At 35.4% G+C, this 20,001-nt stretch overlaps 1 protein-coding gene across 2 annotated transcripts in view; it reads left to right on the top strand.

The window, feature by feature from the left end:
- Nucleotides 1-224: 224 nt before the first annotated feature.
- The window catches only part of LOC108678501 (NAD kinase-like), a 44,108-nt gene continuing 24,331 nt past the window's right edge, over nt 225-20,001 (top strand). Inside the window, exon 1 of one of the 2 annotated variants that reach the window (XM_018166948.2) lies at nt 225-365. In XM_018166948.2, the coding sequence (XP_018022437.1) occupies nt 256-365 (110 nt within the window). In that variant the 5' untranslated portion in view covers nt 225-255. Of the gene's footprint in view, nt 366-13,065; nt 13,118-20,001 lie in introns of those variants that run through there. The other variant, XM_047884599.1, reaches the window with a different exon arrangement.

Below are 20,001 nucleotides of genomic sequence, written 5' to 3'. Positions count from 1 at the left end.
TTGCTCCTTCTCATTTCGTTCATGCACACAAAAATAATCAGTCGTCGTTTCCCAAAAACATAAAAATAAAAATATCACACGTTATCTTGCCTCGCATCCGCACAACTGTCGTGCCAGCCTCCGTCGCTCGCTAGTACGCAATCTCTGTTGCTTGACTACCTCACCACCTGCACCACCTACACCCCCTACACCACCTGCACCACCTGCACCACCTGCACCACCTGCACCACCTGCACCACCTGCACCACCTGCACCATGAACGAAGAGGAGATGCAGCTGGCCCAGATGCTCGCCTTCATGGAGACCAAGCCCATGGCGCCCAAGTCTCAGGCTGCCAAACTCAAAGAAAAAGTCAAAGGATTTCGGTGAGTACACAAATAAAAAGCTTTCTCTATAAGTCATGATTGGTTTTGCATTTGAATAATTTTGTGTTGGTATATTTTCTATATTATTGTGGTATGATTGAGGGTTTGACACGATTTATTTATTATACCAACTCGTTTCCACGATTAATAATGAAACGCGGGGTCGAAACTAAGCGAGAAGCGGACGATTTAAATGGAATATTCATAATTTATTAAACTAATTGAATTGGCGTTCCTTCTTAAGCCGTATACAATTCAAAGTATATCATTTGAAAGTTTTTTGTTCATATTCTATTGTAACGTAAGGGTTAGTCACTTCGTCTCACGCATTTTTCTGTCATCTTACGAATCTAATTAGAAAACTACAGTCATACGAACCTAACTAGAAAATGAGAATCATTCAAATCTAACTAGACAATTAGAATCTTATGAGTATAACTAGAAAATTAGAATCGTACGAATCTCATGGCTCATCGAGCCTGAACTTTATCCGACATTTGTATATAGCACTCTATCGAGTTTCCGGTTTTAGCACTCAGTCGTGACAGACACTATATAGGAAGGCCTATCCTGATTTATGGCGAGGGTTGGTGTTTGGTCTAAGTTGCCTGATCAACCAAATATAACAGAGTCGAACGCTGCATCATGTTTGTCAACAATATGACGTTTTCCAAGCTTGCACGTTCTAAACTGGCTCTTCTCATTCATTAATTGTTGTGAACCCTTGCATCTTTAAGGTTCCTTGTGCTTATTCGTAGAGAAAAAACTGGGTTACTTATGTAGTTCTTGCTAGCACAGCAATAAATAAGAAAAATATTGGAAAAAATCAATATAGGAATGTTTTGCCACTCGTACTTCGATCGTGCTGTGAACATTCCACGCCACTCATTCCATTTGACGGCAGAGTGCAAGACTATATCTATTGACGAGTCTTGTTAATTTTAAGAATCAAAGGCATGACATAAAGTTAGAATATATGAGTTATAATTGCTCTTGTGTTTATATTGATGCATAATTACGCTGGCAAATTTCAATAAAATGAATTATGAATGTATGCTTATCTGAATAGTACCATCAAACAAGTATACAGCTAGTTTATTTATTACCAGTTTTTGCGTCACGACTAATCATTAAAAAATTAATTTGTCTCTGCCGTTTTTTCGGATACAGCCGACAATTTCAAATAATTTTTGATAATCAGCTTATTCAATTATTGAAGCTTTTTGTAACTCAGTACATGGACTGACAAATTCGGTCGCCAGCAATAACCGACTTACAATATTTAATTTTATCTCGGAATGAAATCTCAATTAAAATGAGTTCAGCACAAATAGTTTGTTTTTGCCATGTGTTGAACGGAACGATTCCTATGATACAATTCTTGATGATGCATGCCTGTCATTGTTAGGAGTTGCTGAAGGTGGCAGCGGCCTTCATTACATGCATTCTTCATGCGAGTTCCCCTCGCCTTGATGACGATTGGTATCTCGTAGTACAAGATTGTCTTGATTGATGTTTTAATTGCCGTTCTGTGGCCTACGATACAACGCACATAATTTGTTAAAAAAATATTTTGTGCTTTGAATAGGAGCAGATAATAAATAGGAGCGGAAAACGTTTTGTCTTCGATGTAGGCGAATGAGTAAAAACTTTAGATTCTGAATAATAATTATTAAATGTGAAAATAAATTAGTTTGCAATTGAATAATGCGACAGTTTTTATTGAATTCAATACATGACTTAAATCCATTTTTTCTATTATATATATACCTGCAGGCGATTGAGCGGAAATAAATTTCTTTAAATTTTTTCAAAGTTTAAAATTTTTAATGTTTACATTTTTTTTATTTATTTATTCTCGTTGAGTGTATCGCAACATTAGCTCGAACAAAGGATTTCATTGTTACCTCTAAAATTCATTATATTATCTGATCATTTACTCTCTGGGCTCATTATGAATTTTTAATCTGCAATGCACGAAGAAATGCAAAACTTTCTGCTTAATCCCTTCAACAAAGTCGGTGAATGGCGCACAAATGAAATTTGTTTCTCAAATCCTTAATTTCGATTTGTCATTCAAATTTTAGATTTTTTACAATAGAAAATCCAGGTTGCTTTACCGACCAACCGGTAATCACTTGCAACATCGCATTACCTCCCCCCGAACCACCTGAATCACACTTTTCATTATCAGTAACCCCGTATAATTCATTTTTTTCTCTTGGATTGACAAATGAATAATTCTGCAAGCGTGTAACACAGTCCACAACCAATTGATTAGAAAACAGATCAAGAAAGAACTGGACAAGTTCTACTGGGAAACTTCTAGCAGCTGCGTTGCTTTAAATCAAAGGTAAAATCGTGCATGTAAGCATGACAAGAACTCTCATTATTTTCTTAAGATACTTCTAATGTACGAAGCTGGTGGTTTTGCCACATAAATAAAGGATTTACTCCGCCCACCCACCACCCATGCAAAGTAAGCGTGTGATGGATCAGGTCTTGATAGCCGGCCCCGCTATTTTTTTCCTCATGAAAGTTGTTCTGACCATCTTGTTTTTATGAGTGTGACGCTCGGTAGGTTCAAGCGCCACGTACTATCGCCCCATGCTCGATCGTCGGCGAGTTGGCAGCTTGATTGTGTTTGAAAATTTTAAATTATGCTTTTTTGATAAACAATTATTTTGTTTATCATGGAATACTCAATCGATTAATATAGACATCCGATATGTTCAACTGTTTGAAGCAGATAATTTAAAGTTTATTACTTGAAGACGATCTTTGAATTATGAAATCAAAAATGTTAATAAGTATTTTGAAGTCAGCAACATAGATAACATATCTCAATTTTTCAGATTACTAAGATTAATTTTAATCGATATCATAAACACAAATACAACAATATTAAGGAGCTGTTTATGGCAATTCATGTTTCGAGTTGTCCGAAAATTGGTTTCGTCAGAAACCAATTTTCGTCAGAAACACAATTGGTGTTTGCTGAAAATTTCCGTCTTTATCCGATGCTTCGACCAGCGATCCCAGTACAGAGATTACAGTACAAAAAAGAAAAAATCTGCAAGTCTGGCGGAACTTACTCGCCACCAAAAAATGTTAACATTTCTGTTCCTTTTGCTTTCAACGGTCCAGAATCAAACTTGTTAATTTGTGAAGTTTTTTGTAAGATTTTCCTCTCTTCGTGTGGTCCCAAAAATATTGCGGAAGAACAAGTTTGCGACTAATATGCCCCAGACCCACAATTATGGTGGGCTGTGTGCTGCAAATGTTATAGCCAGGTTGTGCGCAAAAAGCTTTCTTGCTACGCTGTAAATTACGATCGAAACTCTCATTTAAGTGGTGTGAATATTTGCTGAAGTACGCGTAGTACATAGTTTCAGCGAAAAATTTATCATTCTCAATAAAATATTTGGAATTGATTTGTCTAACGATACTCGAAAACTCTGAACTATGAGCGCATATATAGCAACTTTTCATTACAATGTTTCAGTACCAAGTACCTCTGATCAAATTTTAATCTAATCTATAGTTTTAACATGTTCTTTAAATAACCATGGTTTGAATTTTTGTTGAACTTCATTTTATTTAATTTTCTAGCTAATCATGATCTGAATTGCCATTGAACTAAATAATTGGTGGCATTATCCTGCAAAGCAAAATGTCAATTAAGCCCCGGAACCACGCGCAGATATTGTATAAATTTTCAAAAAATATCTGCTTCCCTTGAATATCATTTAGCGAAGGCGTATTGAAATGCGTCTCGGTGAACGATTGGTTTGTTATAAAATTATGCCTGCACGCTCCCACAATGAGTTCAATAGCATTGGTTCGGACGTTATTGCGTTTTAATAGTTTTAATCTAAATTCGTTCATAAATCTGAACTCAGGCATGCCGGATGTTTAGAAAATTGCTTATCTCAATTCAACAGCGTGCCGCTAGCTTACATCAAGGGAACTATCTCATTAACTACAGAAACTGTTTCCCTTCACGGATCTACTATTGCATATTCTCCTTTAACTCGTAATATTTTGAATCGTCTGAGGAATAGTTCAATTTATTCATTAACCCATATGCAATCGTTCCTGAATATTTCAAATAATTCACATTTTTATGAACCTTATCATCGAAAGGTGTTGTTCCACCACACACTTGCTAAATATCTTTCATCTGACTCATAAACTCTTACTCCGACTCATAAACTCTTACACTGACTCATAAGCTCCTACACTGACTCATGAACTCTTACTCCGACTCATAAACTCTTAACTCCGACTCATAAACTCTTATACTGACTCATAAGCTCTTGCACTGACTCATAGACTCTTACTCTGACTCATAAACTCTTACTCTCACTCATAAACTCTTGCACTAACTCATAAGCTCTTACACTGACTCATAAACTCTTACTCTGACTCATAAATTCTTACTCTGACTCATAAATCGTGAATTTTTCCCTGACTCAAAGTCTCCCTAATTGCCGGGTTACAAAACTCATTTCAAAACTCATGGGTCTTCATTTTGGCTCATGAATGTGTCTTCAATCCTGGGAATGCGAGGTGAGACGCTGAGGTGAGACAGGTTAGACCCTCGTGAGCCTGCTACTTACGCTCACAAATCGACGGTTAAATGCAGCGCCGACACAATATACGATCCATGCACAGTTGTGCTTACCAGTTCTAATGAGTGACTGTAACAAAAAACTCTAATTCGGATAAACAGCGTGATATTTCAACCTACGTTTTTCGTGGTTGCAGAGACTATATTGCTGCTTGCTGGATTTCACAAGCAGTTAATAACCATAGAAATTGGGCGAGGTTGACCCACTACTTTCTGACCACTGTTTTTTTCACGAGTTCAATAAAATTTTTCTTTTCGTTCGGTTTTAACGAAGGGTTCAGGAATTAGGTCAGAGGAGGTCTAGTCGCGATTCACCGATTAATTATTCTTGTGAGGACACGAGGGGAAATGTATACTGATGTATTGATGGTTTCACTTTAAAAAAAATTGTTTTAGTGAGTTTTTTTGTACCTTTTTACGGATAGCAAGTTTCCTGCATTGTTTTTGTGATGAACCATTTGTGATATGGATATAGCACAAACACAATTTCGCTTAAACAACATTAAATAATTTTACTTTTGTGTTGTAAAATCTCGGAGAATGTCTTCACATTCGATGGAGCCTCTGGGCTGTGTTATCAACACTTGTTTATGTACATGTAGCGACATAAGTACACGTACACGTAGCGGCCGATTTTTCGCCCATACGATTAGTGGGTTTAAGTTGAAAAGTGACCCCAATTAGCTGACGGAGTTACGACGAAATCGTAGCTGTAATAATTGCCGGTGTGGCCCCAGGCTGGTGAAGCCGCAGAGCTGCAACAACTCACGCACGTTCAGTCTTTAGCAGCCAACAAGTGGTCTTGAAAAAAGGGTCATCGTTTTTTTTTCAAGAACCTTTTTTCAGCGAAAAAAGGTCAAGAACCTTTTTTTAGACGTTCTTAGTAAGCTAAAGAGCATTTAATTACTAAAACATGGTTCACGTTCTTTCTGTCTACAGCATTCAATTCTAATTAACTTTTTTAACTAATTATTAGATATGCTTTGTCAAAATAATTGTAAATCAACTCGACGACAATAGACGGCAACGGTACCTAATGAGTGATATAAGATTCTCCAAGCTCTGTCTATTATTGAAGGCTGGGTGGGTAATTTCAAATTACCGTTTGGAGATTATCTTTGTAACGAGTTAATCCGTTCACCTGACAGGCACTTCTGGTGGCATACTTTTTTCTGCTACTATAGTTATTTATATTCTCTATTTGACATGCTAACTGCGAGGCTTCCCCTAATTATTTGCATCTGTTTCATACGTTTTTTATAGCTGCATGCATACATAACTATGATGTTTGCTCATTCTGTATAATTAGGGACTGAGATTACGATTACCATACATGCAAGTCAATAAATGTATCATCGAACAGGAACTGTGAGTAATATGTGCAAGCAAGCAATATGTGCAAACTAATAAATGCATCTAGGAAAGGATATATCTAAAATATAAATTCGCGTCGTATCTTCCCTTCTTTTAACAGCCAAGACTGTTATTTTGTGTTCACAATATAAGCAATCCTCCAGGACGCGTTTTATTCTTATGGTCGTATTTTTCACAAGTCAAGAATAACTTTTAAATTTTTATGGTTGCATGGCTTTCGCCGAAGTTCGATGTTGCCTCGCGTTTATATCCGTTTTATGCGTTAACGAACTTTTTTCTTTCGTTTAACGCCATCAACTTTGTTCTTGGAGGCTTTTTGGAACTGCGAGGACGGAGCGAGCAGACGCACGTGTTTCGCGAAATTCACGCCTCGTCGGAGTTCGTTTTTTTTTGGGCTGTAACCAAAATAAATTCTTGACATTCAATTGAAAATGAGAAAGATTTCATAATAAATATTAAGAAAATAAGTGGAGCAAATTAGGAAATAAAGACTAAGATACCGTGTATCATTGCTCGAATTAAATTTACTATTTAATTAAATTCTTTTCATATGGCTTTTCGTTAACCGTTTTGCTTCAGAATAAAAGGTTCTTGGGGGTGAGTTTGAGTTATAAGGGTATGAGACAGTCGCTAAATATCATCCTACGAACTACCACGAAACTCCAGACTACCTCCTAAAATAAATTATCTGCCTGGAGCATCGCATGCTTTGGTAAATCCTGGAAATTGAGCGAAAAAAAATCATTGGAAGTCTAAATACTAAATCGTAACTGAATTACACGATCTCTGAAGGTTAAGATTACTTTCTCGCAATAATGAGTAACGCAATTTAAAAGCCAGAATTAAAAATTTATATTTTAAACCAGCAGTGCTGTTTGTGTGAGCATCATTAAGGTCACTGTATCTGAACATAATTCAGGTTTAATCATTAAATTCGACTGAAATTATGACCGCAGCAAGTGCTATGATCCACGATACAATCTACGATTATATCATTGCGCAATTCTTTGGACATTGTTCGCTGGCCGTTTGATTTACATATAAGCGAGGAAATGTGAGTGTACAATAATGAATTCGAGGCAAATTATGGGTAGATCAGCGATTGATTCAGGTATTCAATTTGTAATTGTTCATCCCTTGGATTACAATATAATTAGTTGTTGAATGTGTTTTCGGTTAAACATCTACCTATAACTTATCCATTACATTTATGGAGAGAAAAATACTAAATATTGAAGACGTATCCACCGCGCATAAATGAAACTTCTGTCGAACATTTCAAGGGTGATTGAATTAATAAATTTTTTTATTTTACGAGAAGAAGAAGCACTAAATACCAAAGTCAATTTAATGCGTTGTTATGCTGCTAAATCAATAGTATAGGTAAGTTAAGCTTCTAAAGGTAAGCAGGATCAGAACGCCAAATTGTACCTTGCCAGATTAATCATCAAATAATTCACGTAGAAATAACATTCTTAAATAATAAAGACGTATTTTTGCCTACACGAAGTAATTTGCTTAAATTCTTGCGGCCAGCTATAGTCAGTTCTCCGACAGGGTTCAGCGTCCGCCATGTAGGGGCCTTTCTTCATAAATGCAGGCATGGTTATTGTTTGGGGTTATCTGGGTAGTATTTCTCGCAGGGAACCCTTTAGTAATTACCGTGTCTTGTTTTAAGACTGGCTGAAGACTTGCCAAGCGCATGTTACCTCAAGAGAAGGATTGCCTGCTAGCTTTGGCTAGGACGTTGCTCCCGAAGTGTGTGGACTAAGGGATGTACAGTCTTAGTAGAATGTTATTCGAACATAGAGTCAAGTGAATTATGTCTTCCACGCGTTATTGAAGCTTCATTAAAGAAATTTTGTGATGAATTTTTACAACTTTATTTGTGATTTATTCAGAAAAATATGCCATGATTTAGGTTTTGCTTATAGTTTATGAAAAATTCTGTTTACGTTGATCACACCAATGTGAAAACTTCTGTATACGTACTTGGCTGAATTTTTTTTCGCAAGCAATTGCTGCCACACAAAGAAAAACCTGTTTCAAAATTACGCATAGTCTATGTTGTTAGCAAAGTATTTTATACTCTAACTGAATTCGTCCCACTTTATCTCTCTTGAATCTGAATAATAATATAAGTCCGCAAATACTCGCACCAAATTTTTTATTGAATTAAAAATCAGTGATGTTCTGAACTCGTGAGTCGTGCCGGAACGCAACTCAAGCGAATTGAGAATTGTAACTGCTGGGGTTGAATAAATTTTAAACGTACACAATTTATAGTTTCTTAAATTCATAACAGTTTTAATGCAAACTTTTTGCGCAAACAGCTTCTGAACAAGAAGAATAAACAAACTCGTCGCTGGTTCTTCCAAATAAGTGCAGCGTGCCTTGACCGGCACTCGTGAAAAGCGTTCTTTAGAGAAGCAGGCGCGTCGTGTTAACAAGACACGGTAATTAGCTGAACAAAGCTACACCCTTGCCTCTTCTGCATCGCAATAGAAAATCTCTGCACTTGAAAGCCTTATTTACTTTTTTACAGGAATTATATAAGAAATAAGCGGGCCTATTTTTCTGCAATTTATGCGGTGCCATTTCTGCAAACTCTCATAATGCGAGATATTTACATGCGACTGAATTATTATTTTTTATAATTACGATATGTCCAATGTGGATGATTTTACTATGGAGTATATGCGTCGTGTTGTGATCAGAATTTAAATGTTTTCTTATAAAGATTTCCGTGTTTATCGACGACGATGAGGCATTGATTTATTTTGTTCTAAATTAATATATTTTTTACTTTATTTTGTTACAAAATAAACTGTATTCGCTTATGGAAAAAGCCTTATTACCATTAGAAAGATTCTTCCTCTTTGAACTATTGATGCTAGTATTTTGCAGTAGCGGTCAAGTCATAGGAAACTGTGTGCGAAATGTTTGTTATATGCCCGAAATAACCAGCACTTATAGGGTGAGTTAAAAACTTATGATGACATATTATTGATGGCAACCGCTGTTCTTCTGTTTTTTATCTTGCTGAAATAGTACAGACTAAACTGCATTCGAATCTGGTTGACCGACAATGAAGTCGCGGGAGGTTTTTCCTGTCAAGAACCTGGGTTGGAATCATTGCACTGCAGAGTTCGAAAGGTCCATCACACGGTCAACGGCTATTTAAACGCTACTGATGCCGACAAGTGGTTAAATATCGGATGCTTATTCAGCCTCCGGCTAAAGACTCTCTTGAAAAACAAGTTCATGAAAATGAATTACAATCTTTTCAGCCTTACAGGCAGTCGGTCGACATCGATGAAGAAACAGCTCAAAGACCTGTGCAAAATTTGGTTGGCATTTGATTGGCATACGTTGAACACGTGTTAAAAAATCCTTTTAAGTTATCTTCAAATTTCTTAAGAAAGTTAGGCCCATGTCAATTTTTGTCACGTACTCATTCGTGGGCTGTTTCCATTGTTTATTTTTAGTCAGTTTGTTCTGTTGATTAGTACATTCCGATTTCTGCATCTAGTTGCTTCCAGCATCGCATAGCCTGTCAATAGATGACGCTATCCTGTGCAGCTAATTATATTAAGCACTCAAATTCCATCATATGCGCACATTTCTGCTGCATCTCGTATTTGTATTTGGGCCATTCATGTGAAATTGAGCCGATGCAAATAGTTAGCTTAAATTTAGAAAAATTCTTAATTTTGAAATATGTCGGTAAAATTATGTACTTATACTGTGAGTGAAGTATTTATAAGGGCTATGATATGGTTAAAGTTGTTCCTCGATAACGGGGGCGACTCTGCGACAGAAAAGGTTCTACGTCTAACATCGACGCTTTCGGCTACTCGGCAGCGACAACAGAATGAGGAGTGGAAAGTTAATATATTTACGCTTATTTCATTATAAAGTGACCTATTATCACCAATTATTTGATACGTTTTTAATTAATTGTTGATTCATTTGTTCTGATCAATCTGTTTTCCGCGAACAGAGAATCCTAGAGAAGGTTTTGGGTTGAATAGTTGTGACATTAAACGTTTTTTTAAACTAAAAAGTTTTATCCTGTAATTTGGCAATAAACATCAGGATATATGCGTGGCAAAGGATTTTAGGCAAAACGATTCAAATTTAAGGATTTTCATATCGTAAAAGGTGCAAGTAAGTTCGCGGGTCCATGGGTGCGAGAGCTATACGCACGCTGCGGTGTAGATGCACCTTCAAGGTAGAATATTTTCTCAGTTCATGACATTTATGGCATAAAAATTTGCAAATAATTCAAGGGACAAGAAATTATTTGCATGGAGACCATGTTGCAAACAACGCGGACATCTCCTCGCTGTTGCCGGCAACGAAGAATGTAATACTCCCCCGACGAAATAATCGAATTTATCAAAGGATGGGACTCGGTGGCCGATAGTTCACTCCTAATTTCTACTATTCTACTCGAGGGAAGCCAATGTCTTCAACCAATAGCCTGCCTTCAGAGTTTTGGTAGCTAGCAATGCAGCGGCCGTCGCAGTTATCATTACGGTCCGGTAATTGTGAGCTATTCGCTTTTAGTGTCCATCTTTAACTGCCCACTTCGTCTCATGCAGGTCTGATTTCTGTTTCGTCCCTATTGAAACTGATGGCTAAATTTTTGGTTGCAGCTTGACAGTTCCTATAATTTAACGTAATGTTCTTAAGCCATTGCAAACCTCATCCTGTTGAAAAAGTCGCTCGTGTTTTTGCAAAAGTAATTGTTAATGTGCCCAGTGACTTTCATACCGCCTGAGGGTTTATTCAAGGCGATATATAGAAGGCGTTTCTATGAGGCGTTTCTATATATATGTGGCGTTTCTATCGCCCACATATATAGGCGATAGAAACGTTCGAAATACTCTGAAAATTTCAAATAATTCAATAAAGAATTCATTGTGCGTTCTTTATTTTATTTTTCAGACCAGGAAAATAGTTAATAATAATAGACTAATAAAGAAAAAATAGCTGTGTAGGACATTAAATTATCGACTAATATTGCATCAAGCAAGAGGATATTTATAGTTTTGTACCTACAATTCATTTCCACATACATTCAGCAGCTATTGGCGACGACATTGAAGCAACAACAAACCAAATGACACGTAAATAATCTTCACGAGACAGCAATACATGATATCATACACAAAAAAACATTGCCGTCATCTTCAAAAGTGCTTAGATATTCAGACTTATTTTAAGGCGTGAACCCTTCATAATCCGTGCGCGGCTTGAACTATGGAGATTTCGTCCGTAGAATTTTCTTTCCTTCACAAAAAATTATCATCTCATAGTAAACTACGCTAAAAAAATAATCTCCATTCCAAAAAAATGTCGATGTAAGAGAAAAATTAACTTATTTATCTTCTATGTTTTGAATATGAGGTTGTATATTCAAGACTGAAGGTACATTTTTCACACATAAGATTGGGAATATGCAAATAGCATTCACTACCATTTCCACTATAATTTTACAACCTTGCATCGATTACTTTCGATTGGCTTGGTAATTTATGAACTGGGGCAATCTGGTAATTACCAAAAACTGAAATTAAATCTCTCCTCCGAAATAATAAGTAAATAGTAATATTTGATACAGCGAAAATTTTGAGTTTGATACAATATGTTTGTATTCAGCATTATGCTCCACCGATCACGAGAGGGAAAAAAATGCTAAAGAAAATGCCTTCCGACCTTCATGCAGCGCCTGGGTAATTAACTGTAACTGGGATTTACAGTTAATTCGAATGCTTATGGCAGATTTTAAAATATTATATTTGCAATGTTCATCTAATTAATAATTATAAAGATTCAAGTTTGAATTTCACTTAGTTGCAATCAATTTTCATTCGAATAAAATATCAGCTTAATTTTTTTTAGGCTGAAGAGAAATGCCATCTCGTCAGATTATTTTACCGACACATCTCTAAGCTGTTGGTGGCCACCACAATACTGCAGAGGTCTGGCTCAATAAATTAAATTATTCTGTTGTTCCAATGTGAAACCTGTGCAACATTTCATTTTATGAATATATATAGATAAAAACAGGTTTGACAAAACGAAGTAAAGAATCTCAAACAACTAATGAACGAGAAATATCTACGTCGTATTCATGAATTATTATTCAATACATCCTAAATATACACCCTACTTAAAGTTATTTTCACGAGTGTAGACGAAATAAATTGTGCAGAAGTAAATGTAAACCGATGATAATAGGATAACTTTACGATTATTCATAAAAAAAAAATTATCTGGTACTGAGGTACATTAATAACTTTATCGACTCATAATATACTCGGAGGGTTTATCAGGTGCAAAATGTTCAAACATATTTGCACTAAACGTGGAATTTTTTTTAGATATATTTATTGGTTTAGGAATGTTTTTGGTAGCCAAAAATTATTCAGTATGTAAGAAGGCAACATTTTTCTGGAATTTTATAATTTTTTATTTACCTGCTGTATATGGAGTCGATGAATAACGTTGATCCGTAAATAAAGTAAATCTTACAGTTACTCAAGTCAATTTTGTATAGCAGTTCCACAAATTGAAAAACAGCCTACATCCAGTTGACTATTGTTTTTTTTTCCGGAACTACAGACGAAAGGAAAGAGTGGCAATCATACTATGGTTGCCAGGTGTTGTTATCGGTATCGGGGGGGGTCAACTTCACTGATTTGGGCCTCATCAGCTGTTGCCATATGGAATTAGCGTATATTTCCCATATTCTTGACCACATAATGACTAGCGATAAGTTTGTCGTACATTAATTTAAAGTATTGGGAAGAATTTTTGGAAAATTGCTCGTGAATTAGGTAGATCGTTTAACTTGAAAACGAGCTATGAGTCGCATCCACAGGTAAAATTGTCCATGAGCTGGCTGCTGCTCCTGCTGAGCCTGATTGTAAATTTGTAAGCTCACAAGCTGCTGAGCATGACCCCTAAATTTTTTATTTTCCAATATTTTCATAAAAGTTTATACATACCTTAGTACCTATCTGCTATTGTAGGTATATTATCTGAAGACTGAAAAAGTATCTAATAAAAATGCAAGTAACAATAAGAAAACATTATAAATTTTAATCTAATTAGGCCCCAGGGTGCGGAGGGTGGATGCAGCGTCGCCAATATATGGGTTTTTAAGCCCAAAGCGTCGCCAACCATTTTCAAGATGCATCGCCGGGTAATTTTTAATGAAAAGCCATTTACACTGAGTAGGTAGGTAATGAAAAACTATTTACAAGCCCGACAAACTTATTTACAAGGTTGCATGCACGCGTGTTACCCCAAATAACTAATTTTACCCTAAAAACAGTCCGATTGTACAGCAAGTGTCAACTGAACATGTGATGATGCAGTGTGACTGCTCTAATGTGACCGCAACTACATTTTGTTTACATTTTTTTGGAGGGAACTCATCTCAACCGATTTCCGGACAAGCTTGACTGCATCCTGATCCATCCAGCATACTGGAAACCTTACTTTTTTTCTAGATAGTTTGCTGAAGACTGACAAATATATGAAATGCAAGAATTACAATCTAAATGTGTCGGCAAGATCTTCTGAAGGTGTAAATTTTGCTACTGAAGCATCGCCAAAGATCTTGCAATATTCATCCACTGTCTGCACAGTGGAATGAACTTGTGAAAGGGCAATAAAAAATGCTCTCTTTTGCTACTAGGCTATGCACCTTAGTAAGGTGGCATATGCTTGATTTTCCATTTAGGTCTTACAAGAGTTGGAAAGCAATTTTTTTACTAAGAAATATATTTTTTTTATTTAAGTTTTCGAAAAATTTTACCAAATATAACCTTACCAAGTAATATATTAAATGCAAGAATTTCAATCTAAATGTGTCGGCAAGATCTTCTGAAGGCGAAAATTTTGCCGATAATGCATCGCCGTAGGTCTTTAAATCTTCGTTCACTCTCTGCACAGTGGATTGTAGGTATTTTACCTGAAAAAATATCTAATAAAAATGCAAGTAACAATAAGAAAACATTATAAATTTTAATCTAATTAGGCCTATCCTGTTTGAAGTTGGTCATTCCCTAATCCCTACCTAGTTCAGACCTTACCTAACTCCTAAGGCTAATGGCTCATTGTTGTTGCAATTGAGACTAGCCTATTTGACAAAATTTTCCAAAAATTGTCAGTGAAAATTGTTGTTTAATTTTGTTTTAACTTTTATGGGTGATTTTTGAAATTTCTAGGCAAAAATGAAAATTTATATTGAATAGGTATTTATTGAAGAAATCAAGAAAAGGGATATTGGACTGGGTGAAATTATCAATACCTCTCTCTCTATTTGGATTTTGGAATATTGGACAGGAGTTTCTTAGAATTGTAGGTTAAAAATATCTTGTTACAGCCTTACAGGTCATTTTTGGAAAAATTGCTGGCATAAATAAATACATATAGTTTCAATTATTTTTTACTGGAAAAAAATTGAAAAAATAAAACTCAGTAGTCAGTACTCACTGCAGTAAGTAACAGAGAGCGCATTTTCTCGTTGACGAAAACTTGAGGTCACAGACAGACGGACAGACAGACAGACGGACATGGCAAGCACAATACCAGTGCATTCTTTCCATAAATGAGAAAATGCGCTAAAAACATAAGAACATGCAAAATTTTAAGATTCACAGGCATTCTGCTGATTTATGGGCTTTTTGCCAACAACAGCCAATTCACAGGTGGCACTGGCATGAATTGGCTTCTGCCCAGTTTTACACTTGTGGCTCTTGCAAAGACACTTGTACAACTCAAGGGTCAGCATAGTGGTAAACCAGAGATTTTTCAAAATTAGTTCATTTTAAGTTATCATGAATACTTTATCAATTTTAAATCAGTTTCTTATGTATGATAATGCCTGGTATGAGTGGTATCCAAGATACTTACTAGTCTACTCATAGAACTCATAAATGAACTCCAGGGTGCAGAAGGTGGAAGCAGCGTCGCCAATATATGGGTTTTTAAGCCCAAAGCGTCGCCAACCATTTTCAATATGCGTTGCTGGGTAATTTTTAATGAAAAGCCATTTACACTGAGTAATGAAAAACTATTTACAAGCCTCAAACTTATTTACAAGGTTGCATGCACGTGTTACCCCAAATTCCAAAGATCTTGCAATATTCATCCACTGTCTGCACAGTGGAATGAACTTGTGAAAGGGCAATAAAAAATGCTCTCTTATGCTACTAGGCTATGCACCTTAGTAAGGTGGCATATGCTTGATTTTCCATTTTGGTCTTACAAGAGTTGGAAAGCAATTTTTTTACTAAGAAATATATTTTTTTCATTGAAGTTTTTGAAAAATTTTTTAAATATAACCTTACCAAGCTGTAGTTGCATTTCAAAAGGTAGATATGTTCCATGCAAGCAATGAGTAGGGTAAGCACACCATATTCTGACACCTTAAGGACGTAGCAAGAAATAAATGGCTATAAATAGATCATCGTATGGGCAACTCGAGTTCTGATTGGTTAACGACACTCAAAACACGACACTATGTGCCAGAAATGATGAAACATCACAAACTGTTGCCATATGTATGTAAAAGCCTTAAGAATTCAAATCTACAAAATCACTGAATTCTGACACTGTGTGTGACTAAATGCTGTATATTGTGAGATTAATTCTGACAGTGCTTCAAAATCGTAAATCGTAATTCCGAGACCCTGTGTCAGAATATGACACCCTGTGTGTCGTAATTCCGACATCCTGCGTTGGAATTAATTTTCATGTGTCTAAAACTATCTCTTAAATCAATCATCTATTAATTTATTTACCACTTAAAATCAGCAAGTACAAGTATGCTTAAAGGATTTCTAATATATTTACAGACTTATTTAAAAGTCTCAAGACACAATATTCTTTCTACACAAACAGTTTAGCCCTATTTAGTAAAGCAAGATCAACTATCAACTTTCATACATGTTTCAATGTTCTCACTAGCTGACTTGGACTTTTGCACTGCGGATCTTAACATTTTCCTGCTAGACCTAGTGTTTTTGCAGAAATCTGGCGTGCAATAGTACCTATGAGTGGCTATGACATCACTATTTCAACCATCTACGCATGCGTGGAATTAAGACCAAGCTTAATATAAAGGAAAAAGTTAAGGGGTGTCAGAATTACCCACAGTGTTGGAATATGGTGTGTTAACCCTATGTCTACTGTTTGAGCTACAGCTAGAGCTTTTCTGCCTTTTTTTGAGTCCCAAGATAAATAAATAAATTACCTTCAATTTTGTTATTAATAAAAGTATACAATCAGGCCCAAAGATTCCAACAGTATCTAGAATTTGTTGCTTTGAAGCTGCAAGATTTCTCTTAGAAAATAATTCAGAGTATGAAAATTCCAATCCTGCAGTCTGAGATAAAGCCAAAGTATTGAATGATAAATTTTTAATAGAAACTTTGCAGATTATCTCTGGATCTTTGTCTCACTAAAAATAAACTTAAAAATTACTACCTATATGTCAATGCCAATAACATTGCCACAGCACTTAAGTTGCATCTTTCCATGGAAATGATATTTTTGCTTAATAAAACTGAACCACACATTTGTAATATAATCAAAAACTTTTTGTTTATTACGTTTCAATCAAACCCAACAAATTGTAGTTCTGACCAGTATTCTATAGTTTTGGATGAGGAGCGGCAAAGTATGTGCAGTTTCCGCTGAGTGGTGACTTAAGTGTCATTGGTGGTAGCTATTTGAGCCTAGGGTGCCATTTTTTACATTTTTAGCATATAATTGTTTAGGTATCAAAACATTATTTTTGAAAGCAGTGCACTTCTAAAGTATAGCAACTTTTGAGTCCAAATTTTCATAAAAAAATATGTTTGAATGCACTATTTTAATGGTATCTTTTTTAAAAATGGGATATTTTAATAATCTAAATCATGTTATTATTCATATTAGTATAATCCCATACCATCAAATAAGATAAAAAGGGACAAGCAAAATAAATCAGGACAGTCATTTACCTTGCAGTCGGGTCATTCAGTAGAAATGTTGAAGCAGCAAAACTAATCAAAATATTGCAAAATTAAAAATAGAGGCATAAGGTTCAACATTTTTACTATCTTGGTAGCATAAAACAAGTTAAGAAATCTTACATTTACTACCTCATAAAATTGCAGAAAAAAAAGTGTGAAAGGGGAAATTTTGGAAAAATACCTCTGCTAAGGTCTGGAGCAAAAAAAAAACAAGATTTGCTGTATCATAAAATTTTACTTACATAAATGTTGCACACAGCTGTTGGCATATAATTGTGATGACAAAATTTGCGTATCTCATTCCCAAAAAAATGGTGGCCATTTCCGCAATACAGGGTACGGTAATAAGAGACAGGACCCCAGGGTTATAAGTCACTCCTGAAAAAGTGCATTTACTGTAGAACCTTGATTAGCAATGGCTCCAGTCAACAAAAAATCAATTAACAACAAAAAATTTTGATTACATTTACCTCCCTCAACAAAAAATTAACTTGATGAAAAATTAATGGATCATTGGTCACTACAAAATTGTGCATAGAATGTCATAGATAGAATTGTGTACTGGGCAACAAAGAAGAAAAAGTAATTACATGTAATTACAAAAAGTAATTACAATTACACATGAACTATGATTTATTTATCCAAAACATATGATGATTCTCACTAAAATATTCCTTTCTGTTTCAGCTAAGTTTTAAAAATCTTTTTTAGTTTGTTGGAGTGAATTCACTTGACCCAATTAAATTGGTGTGAAATTGCAAGCCATCCTGTAATTTGGATACAGAGGAAATGCTATATGGCTTCTGATATGAAGCTTGTAGTGGACAAGGGCATTGTAAATGCTCAATGGCATGTTCATGGATAAGGTAATATCACACCAATAATACGGGAATGTATTGATAAGGTAATATCATATCAATAAAAAAAAACAAGTAAAAATCACAGAAAACGTGATTTATTTTACATCTGCATCATCTACAAAGGTAGATGTGGGGGTCTCTTGTAAAAGTGAGACACAGGCACCTCAACAACAACAACAACAAAGGAAGAAGAGAACTTCAGAGTACTCTTAGTAATGGATGAGTACACTCTACATGCTTCAAATGCTTTAAAATTAAGTTTTATTCCAAGTGTCCCCAATTACCCAAATCCCAGGGAGAATTAGGGATGCTTTTATTTTGCGTCTGGCATCTTAGGAATAGCAAATAAAAATTTTTTGGTGACGCCATATAATAGCCCTTGCAAAGGCCTTTAAAATGAGCCCAAACTTCTTTATGAAATGTTTCATGGTAAGAAGTTATTAACAAAAAATGCTCAAATCTGTCCCTTATAACCTCGTTTGACGGTATTGAAAAATTAAAAAAACTCATTTTTACAGTAGGAAAAGAAATGATTTAACAGAAAATGGCAAATACTGGCCACCACCTTCTCCTACTCAGTTTTACCTGTATATTTCTCTCTGCATTATAGTTAACATGATGAGCATGCCACATATATCAGTAAAATTTTCAGCTCTTCATTGTAACTGTTATTTAATATAAGTGAATTAACGGTACTATCTTGTTGTTAATGAAGCTGCATTTTCACTGCTTTATACTGACCTGCAAAACTTTAAACCTCCATGGCAACTCCATGGCAAATAAAAGTCATCTGCTGTTTCTCAGTGAATACATATACTGGTAACTAATTGTAAATATATTTTTCATCGTGTCTTCAGCTCCCAATGACACATCAAAATTTCATGAAGCTTTGTAATTGAACAGTACATAGGTAGGTACCTAATTCAGAAGTCTTCCATCGGGAAGAAAACCAGTTATTTATTTTAAACCATTCCGAAGTTTCCATCACCTGATGACATTTTAACGTGTGAAAGCATGTTAAGATGTCAGTAGAGAGCTCTGATTCCATCCTTTGACTTGCAGTAGGAAGCCTTAGAACACACATACCATGTATGGTTGTCATTCTAGTCATTGATTCTTCGTAATAAATTAGGGTTTACTATTCTATATGATCATGTTGCCATTCCTAGTTTGATTCCAAATTTATTGCTCCTCTATGTAATGGAAATTATCTCTTGTGAGGAATAATCTGGAAAACGCAAAATTTTTGAGAAACTTGGTTTCAAATTTCTCTTTAAGGTCTCAACATCTATGCCGTGAAGACTGGAGTATCATTGCTGTTAGTGTTCCCACCTTCTTTCCATACAATCAGACCCACAGTATAAGAGGATCCTAGCTATTGTCTTGGAAACTATATTCTTACTATATAATTCTTACATTCTAATTGCTCCAGAACTATTTTCTATTAAGTAAACTTCTTTTAAAAGACTTCACTGCATTTGTTCTTGGCTGCTATTTTCAACATTGATTGACTTAGCTCCAACCATCATAAAGATATTGCTCATGCTGGCATGTTTTTTAATGCTAGTTGCTTACGGGAGATTTCTTCAGAGCGAAATAAACTTTATAAGCTCGTATTCATTTTAGTGATTTTTTACAAATAATAGTACGTACTTCAAATTTCTGGATGAGCTGTTGAGTTTAGGCTTGTATAAGGTATGGAACTGTATGAATTTCGAAGGATAATTTAG

Source organism: Hyalella azteca, unplaced genomic scaffold (assembly GCF_000764305.2).
Source record: "Hyalella azteca isolate HAZT.00-mixed unplaced genomic scaffold, Hazt_2.0.2 contig15682, whole genome shotgun sequence".
NCBI classification, from domain to species: Eukaryota; Metazoa; Arthropoda; class Malacostraca; order Amphipoda; family Hyalellidae; genus Hyalella; species Hyalella azteca.
Note: the sequence above shows the minus strand (reverse complement) of the source record. Positions and strands in the feature narration are given on the sequence as shown.